Raw genomic sequence first — 8,125 nt, forward strand, 5'->3', positions numbered from 1 at the left:
TCACCTTTTACGTAGTTTAAAAGTGCGTTCTTTTGGCACCGTGTGCCAGATTCCCCGTTACCCTTAGTCCTCAAAATGTTTTTAAAAACGTTTTTTGCAATTAGACTTGCGTCATGCCTGCTTACTAACGTGCGGTCATGATTGGATGGAACGTGAACGCAAAATCTTGTTTATTTTTTATGGCTTTAATTGCACTCTTCTTTTGCTAAAAGATAAAAATTTAATTTGCCAAAATAATATACAACAACTGCAAAATAAATAATCTCAATTGCCGTCATCCCATCATTCATGGCGTTATCATTCTAACATATTTTTCAAACACCGATCACAATCTAAGATATCATCATATAAATAGCCGCAGAGGAACTCTTTCTCTCATCAGTGTCGTGGTAAATCTCATCTATTCAAGATGCCACTGTTAGTCGTACTCATTTCACTTTTGAGTCTTGCTGCCGCACAGCAACCTCTAGAATGTTCGTATTTCTATTACGAAGGCATAGACGAACTCTTATACACGTGCCAACTAAATATCAACAATCCCAATGGCTTCAACAATTTCACTACTATCGGAGGCACACACATTGAAGGAAAAACCAATCAGGATGTCCAGCTGATATTCACAGGCTCCGGCATAACTACAAACGTGCCCAGCATCATTTGTGCCACGTTCCCGAATCTCATTCGAATGGAGTTATATGAACTTGGTATCAAAGCAATCGCAGACTCTTCGTATCGCACCTGTTCGCGCGTCACTGAAATTAATTTGACTGGCAATCAGATCACTTCCATCTCTGCAAACGCTTTCGTACAGCTTCCCGGTTTGATCAGCATCGTTTTGGAGCGTAATTTACTGACGACGTTACCGGAAAATGTTTTTGCGAAACAACAAAACTTGCAATGGCTGTACATGGGCAATAATCCGTACAAAAGAATTCCGAGTGGACTCTTCCGCCCACTACAAAATCTTGGAGTTCTCTACATTGGCAATGCCAATCTCGATGCAATCGACAGTCAATGGTTCCTCACAAACAGTCGCATTTACGAATTGTACTTGGCCGGGAACAGGATCAAAGACGTGACTGGAAGTTTCACTGGATTACAAGGCTTGACTTATCTAACTTTGACGGAAAACCGAATTAGAAAAATTCCAACTGGCACATTCACCCGAACTCCGAACCTAAATACGTTGTACATAGCAAACAACAATCTAACTGAACTGAGACAAGATTCATTCCCGAATCTATCGCAGCTGACTTCACTGGACATTAGCAACAATCCGATTGGAGTCATTTATAACGGGGCATTTCGTGGACTTAGTGCGCTCACGTCGTTAACATTGTCGAGTTGCTCAATCAATCGTCTCGAATCGAATTCATTCCACGGCCTGCAACAGTTAGTTTCACTTGCGCTGAGCTCAAACCGAATCGACGTTCTTCCAACGGCTGTTTTCAGTCCAATGCCGAGTCTCAACTACATCGGTTTGTATGGCAATCGCTTGTCGGTCTTGCATGTAAGAAGTTTTGGCATTTTATCGTCGTTGAAAACATTCGATCTGACCCAAAACACGATCAATGCCATCGACAAAAGGATTATTGACCGCGCCACCACCCTTAACACGCTTTACTTCGTTGGAAACAGATGTGCCAGCAATAATTATGAAGATTATAGCAATAAGAGACGGGAGTATTCGGTGACACTTGCTACTTGTTTCGGAAACTATTTGGCCTAGACACAATCAAGGTTTTATACGAGGAGGTTACGCCGGTCACCGGTGCCGTTATCACAAAAAACCACTGAACTTTGCTGTAATTTTCATACCAAATTGTAGAAAAAATGTCGATCGGCGTAGCCTGCTCATATATAACCTTGAACAATAGTGTTCCATTTCGGAATTAGTTCAACTTTGTACCCGTAGCACACCAAACAATTGCTAAAGTGAACGCACAATTCATTGTGTATCCGCCGCATAAATTGGAACTATCTCTGAAATGGAACGCTTTTTATGCTCCCAGTCCAGTGGTAGAAAATTGTGCTGTACATACCCACAGCGAAGCGGAAATGATTGAACAATTGTATTCCGCACAATTAATAAAGCTGAATTTAAAAAAAATAATCTTGAAAGTCTTGCGAACAAACACACTCCCGAAGAAATCAATCCAAAACATCGATGTTTCTAATCAACCGTACGAATTGTCGAGTAGGTACTTAGGATACTCGCCACAGTTTCAATAACTGTTCGTCTACATACTAATTATTCGTCCGTATAAAGATCCTATTAGTCACTCAATGCTGAACAAATGGGTGCAATAATTCGATTTAAATTCGAAACTGCTAACTATACCAATGCACGAAACCATTTGTCAGAGAAATATACCAGAGTGAAAAGCGTGTAATGGAAAATGCTGGGTTTTTTTTCATCTGCACATGTTCGTATATAAAAGAGGAAAATAAAAAAAAATATCGAAAGACAATGAACTCAGCAGAAAAAATATAATTTTCCGTATGTGTTATCCCCCTGACATGACAGGGCAATGTAGACGAAATGAATGCTGTAGAAGACAAGCTCCAGCACCTATAACGGTAAATCTTTTTTCATCCTTTGGTACCAAAAACGCAACATTTTCAATTTAGAAATTTAGCACCAAAACAGCAACATTCTCCCCTACTTTTTAGCCCCGTACGAAGTACAAAGGGGTGTAGGATTATGATACCGTGTGGAATTGATGGAATTCGAAGCAGACGATAAGGGTAAAGTTTGTGCCTATGTGCCTATAGATGACGAATCAGCAATAAAATTTTTGTCTGCCCGTCTGTCCGTCACGTCGATATCTTGAGTAAATCAAATCCGATTTCAATTTTTTTCCCAAGGCCCGTCATTGGGAAATGACAGAACAGTTTCCCGAAAATGTATGACAAATTTTATCACAAAAATTCACCGAAAAAAATTCAAAGAAACTCACCTCTTATGCTTTCCATTGTATTCGGGCATAGTCTCTTTAGGTCGCCAAGGAATATTTGAATACTAAAATACTTTTTACTCGATGCAAAAACAATTTTTTTTGTCGCGACAAAAACACAGAAGATATTTCGACACAACTGTGACACTCCGCTACTATAAGTACTAGAATGAATGTTTGCTGTGTTCACTTCGGCGGTAAAAAATTTTGCGTCACAAAGTGGCAGATGATTCGGCTACTTTTCATTTGTACATTTTTTCGGGACGTATTTTGCCAGTTTTCTTGATAGTACTTTCCTCAACATCTGCCACTTGTGACGCAAAATTTTTTACCGCCGAAGTGAACACAGCAAACATTCATTCTAGTACTTATAGTAGCGTCTGCCACTTATGACGCAAAATTTTTTTGGTAAAACTTTTCTTCTAGAATTTTTTTGGCTTAATTTGTGCTTTGACAATTTTTGCGTACAAGCGCAGAATGCGTCACCTACAGCGATATCAGTTGTTTTGGAAGTATGCCCAGGGACTTGCGTCACTTTTACTCTTTGAGTGTTTTTGACTGATATCAGTTGTTTTGGAAGTTTGGTTTGATTTTCTGTTATGTTATTTGGTCGCAATTTATATCCTCTATAACTTCCATCCGAAAACGCGGAAACCGCGAAATTTCGCGAACACACTTTTCCCAAAAAGCGATAACCGTTGCACACTTTATTAATTACAAAAGTACTCATTACAGTCGAGGAAATTTAGATTTCGGGTTTTCCAAAGGTATTAATCTTATTTAACCCACACTTTATCCCACAACAATGGAATCCACTAATTTAAATTTAGTTAACACAATGGTCACAATGACGGCGCTGCAGTCACGATTTCAAAATGTGATATAGGCTGGCTAATTAAATTTTGGTTTTAGCTACATTTTCTCTTGGTTTTTAATTATTACATCAGGCTTCTAAATTAAGAGTACCTTTATGCAATATAAACCGTTTGAGTTTGAAAAAAGATGTTTTGTATCAGTGAACGATATAGGAAAGCGTTCAGTACGTCTCAACATACAAAAGAACGTAAAATACTAGGCCCCACCACTTGGGTGGGTCATTTCCCTTGACTGACTATCAATACTTTCAATAATTCCAGTCCCAGTTGTCTTACTATTTTTAAAAAAGCTGTTGTTTTGAAAAACACAAAATTATAGTCAGATGAAAAAGCCTCTTAGTCTCTTTGCTACATCATCACAACGCTTTTAAAATGGCATATTTCTTGCCTACCTCTTGAATAAATTAAACTCGTGTGAATTACGGCCCTCGCTTCGCTCTGGCCGCAAAGTTCACACTCGTTCAAATATTCATAAGCCTAAGCATGGAAAATAGGAAATTATAACACGATGTGATGAGGAGAGGCATTTTTGAGTATGTTATACATATACTGAGAAGAATACAAACAAACAATACTTACAACGATTGAGTATTGTCTCCTAAAAAGCGCAATGAGTGGAAGGTCTAGCGAAGTACGTTTAACTCCTGATATGAGTCTCCTATATAGTCTACTAAAGGCGCTGAAAAGGTGGCGTATTTCTTGCCTACCTCTAAAAAAATCTTTTTAAGAATACGGATTTCACGCAAAAATTGTCGTATATCCCAGATTACTAGTCCAATTAAATTCCAATGTTCGAGTTTAACCACATGAATTACGCTACTGGTCGAAATTGATTTTTGAAGCCTCTGAGAATTACTCGAGCTATCGGTTTCTCAAGCAAGCAAGCAAAAACTCTTTTGGGAAGTACTTCTTAATTGTTAGACCAGAAATCCAGAATTTCACAACTCGTCAAAACAGAAATTTTTCTGGAAATCCGTTGCAAAAATGTCGTGCAATTACTCCAAACTCACTACTCCAATATCATTCTCTGTCAATTAAAACAGAAAAATTGAAAATCGGGTAAAAATTACTCAAGTAATCGCGCGGTAACAAGAGAAAGCGTCTGTGTAGAATTTCTCCCATCTCTTTGTTCGAACATTATCCATCTGCAAACTCAGCCTCAAGATTTTCAATCTTCGTCGATTAAGACAAAATCTTTGAAAATCGGATAAGAATTATGGAAGTTATCGCGGTAACAAGTAAAAAATTCTCTTGAGAATTACTCCCATCTCATTACTTCAATATTTCCCATCTACGAACTTAACCTCATGATTTTCATTCTCCGTCGATTAAAACCAAAATTTTGAAAATCGGTAAAGAATTACTCGAGCTATCGAGTCCACAAGAAAAAGCGTCTGTGTAGAATTCCTCCCATCTCGTTGTTCTAACATTATCCATCTGCAAACTCAACCTCAAGAATTTCAATCTTCGTCGAATAACACAAACAATTTGAAAATCTGATAAGAATTAGTGAAGTTATCGCGGTAACAAGGAATAAAATTCTCTTGAGAATTACTCCCATCTCATTACCCCAATATTGTCCATCTACGAACTTAACCTCATGATTTTCATTCTCCGTCGATTAAAACCAAAATTTTGCAAATCGGTAAAGAATTACTCGAGTTATCGAGTCCACAAGTGTACGGACGTTTTCTGTATTTAACGTTTTTTGCCAATGTAGAACATTTTCAAAATATCAAAGTGAACTTAGCGTTACGGACATTTAAGGGTATTTTCTTTCATAAGACCCTGACTTTCAGTCAAGGGAATAATTGTACATTTAGCCACCCTACGTCCGTCATCGCTTCTATTGTCTTCAAAAACATATTGTGTGCTTGTCATGATATGTATCAGACGTTTGTTTATTTATGTGTCTCATCTAAAATGCTGGCCAGCAAAATTTTGATCATTAAATTCAACGGCAAAATTGATCTAAATGTTAAAATAATTGTGAATAATAGTGAAGTTAATGTGGTTTTGTTTTCTCTTCATAAAGGAATTTGCATCAGTTCGATGTAAAGTGCGGAGCACCATTAGAAAAAAAAACTTGTCGCTGAAGAATGATCAAAAAGTTGCTGGACGCAATAGCTTCAACTAATGCTTTGCAGGATATAGAATCAAAATTAGAGAAACACCAAGAGCCGTCCATTTGAAATCTTCATCATCATCATTTCAACTAAAGGTTTTTTTTTAACGAAACGGAAGTTCGCTCGCAGATTCGGATCGGAACATCTCATTCGTTTTCGCTAAAGCTCGTAGCCGTCATTAATCATGATTCCCATGAAGAATCGCCAAAAATAAAAAATTGGCAAGGGATGAAGAAACGCCGGCAAAAACAAAGATTGATAAATTTGTCTTTGTTGCGTTTCTTCACACTTTGGCGATTCTTCGTGGTGATTAAACAAATCCTTGGAAATGTATTCTTTTACGAAATTTATCTAAAAGGCGTTATTTGTTCGAAGCTAGTGAATCTATCCTTTTATAAAAGTTACGAAATGCTGCCTGGTTCGATCCTAAGGAAACTCTTATTTTACGTCAGGTAACGGCATCTTGTTCGATCCTAGGGAATTCATACTTTAACGAAAGATCCCGAGGACACTATCATTTTACGAAAGATAATGTAGAGACATTTCAAAAACGTATTTTTACACTTTGGCGTTTCCTCACACTCTGGCGATTTTTCTCTTCTTCTCTTCACACTCTATCGATTTTTCTTGGCAATTCATCATTATGGTTGATTTGTTAAATCAACAAGAAATCGCCATAATGTGAAGAAAAACCAAGAAATATCGCCAAAGAGTAAAGAAACTCCAAGGATCATAGAGAATTCAATTGAAAATTTGTCTTTATGGCGTTTCTTCACACTTCTGAGACTTTTCTTGATGATTTAACAAATCAACTAAATATGATGAATTGTCAAGAAAAATCGCCAGTGTGAAGAAACTCCAAAATATGACAAATCGCCAAATAATACAATATTGTCGATTTGACTATAACTTTTATTTAGAAAAAGATTGTACGGGACAGTATGTACTGCATATCATATAATTCTTCTCTCTTGTATTTATCTGTGTTCTACGAAGCCAAAATATAATTTCGGACTACAAGTAAACCGTCTCGACTGCCCAGTAGTTATTTTCCTAAGTTCCTAATGAGTGCAAAAAGGCTATTTCAACATTAGTTAGGAAAGCACAATTTTTATGTGAATGTTTCTGAGGTTTTCCATCTTAATATTTTCATGAAGTTACAAATAATCCACAGAAAATTTTATTACCCTAGAACGAGGTCGGAAATACATCAAATAAATCAAATAGAAAACAGACTTTGAAATTGTTATTTTGTCTAAAAGTTGATATTAAAATTCTTTGGAAATCGTAAATCGCATAATTGCATGAGCAGGCATCTCAGGATTATAAATCAGGAACTTTGAAGTTCGTCATATATTCATATTCTTATCTTATTCCTGACCAGATTCTGTTTTCATGATTGAGCTCAATCATGAGCTTCACTTATACAAAGAATTGAATTTATTTCCTATGCCAAATTGTAATTTGGCGAAAAAGAATGTTCCGAATCTGCGTTTCGTTTAAAAAAAAGCCTTTAGTTGAAATGATGATTGTGAAGACTTCAAATGGACGGCTCTTGGTGTTTCTCTAATTTTTATTCTATATCCTGCAAAGCATTAATTGTAGCTACTGCGTCCAGCAACTTTTTGATCATTCTTCAGCGACAAGTTTTTTTTTCTAATGGTGCTCCGCACTTTACATCGAACTGATGCAAATTCCTTTATGAAGAGAAAACAAAACCACATTAACTTCACTATTATTCACAATTATTTTAACATTTAGATCAATTTTGCCGTTGAATTTAATGATCAAAATTTTGCTGGCCAGCATTTTAGATGAGACACATAAATAAACAAACGTCTGATAATTATCATGACAAGCACACAATATGTTTTTGAAGACAATAGAAGCGATGACGGACGTAGGGTGGCTAAATGTACAATTATATTTTACGTTCTTTTTTATGTTGAGACGTACTGAACGCTTTCCTATATCGTTCACTGATACAAAACATCTTTTTTCAAACTCAAACGGTTGATATTGCATAAAGGTACTCTTAATTTAGAAGCCTGATGTAATAATTAAAAACCAAGAGAAAATGTAACCAAAACCAAAATTTAGTTTATCCACCCTATATCACATTTTGAAATCGTGACTGCAGCGCCGTCATTGCGACCGCTGTGTTAAC

The 8,125-nt window shown here is 36.7% G+C and overlaps 1 protein-coding gene across 1 annotated transcript; it reads left to right on the plus strand.

Annotated features, from left to right (window-relative positions):
- Positions 1–333: 333 nt before the first annotated feature.
- On the plus strand, positions 334–2,109 carry LOC119075222 (leucine-rich repeats and immunoglobulin-like domains protein 1). Its single transcript, XM_037181608.1, has one exon. It carries the CDS (start codon positions 410–412, stop codon positions 1,727–1,729), a length of 1,320 nt encoding a protein of 439 aa, XP_037037503.1. The 5' UTR covers positions 334–409; the 3' UTR covers positions 1,730–2,109.
- Positions 2,110–8,125: the final 6,016 nt, after the last annotated feature.

The sequence above is a fragment of the Bradysia coprophila genome, unplaced genomic scaffold (assembly GCF_014529535.1).
Source record: "Bradysia coprophila strain Holo2 unplaced genomic scaffold, BU_Bcop_v1 contig_193, whole genome shotgun sequence".
Classification (NCBI taxonomy): Eukaryota; Metazoa; Arthropoda; class Insecta; order Diptera; family Sciaridae; genus Bradysia; species Bradysia coprophila.

Coding starts and splice junctions, on each gene's coding strand:
- LOC119075222 (XM_037181608.1), top strand. CDS start 410: ATGCCACTGTTAGTCGTACTCATTTCACTTTTGAGTCTTGCTGCCGCA.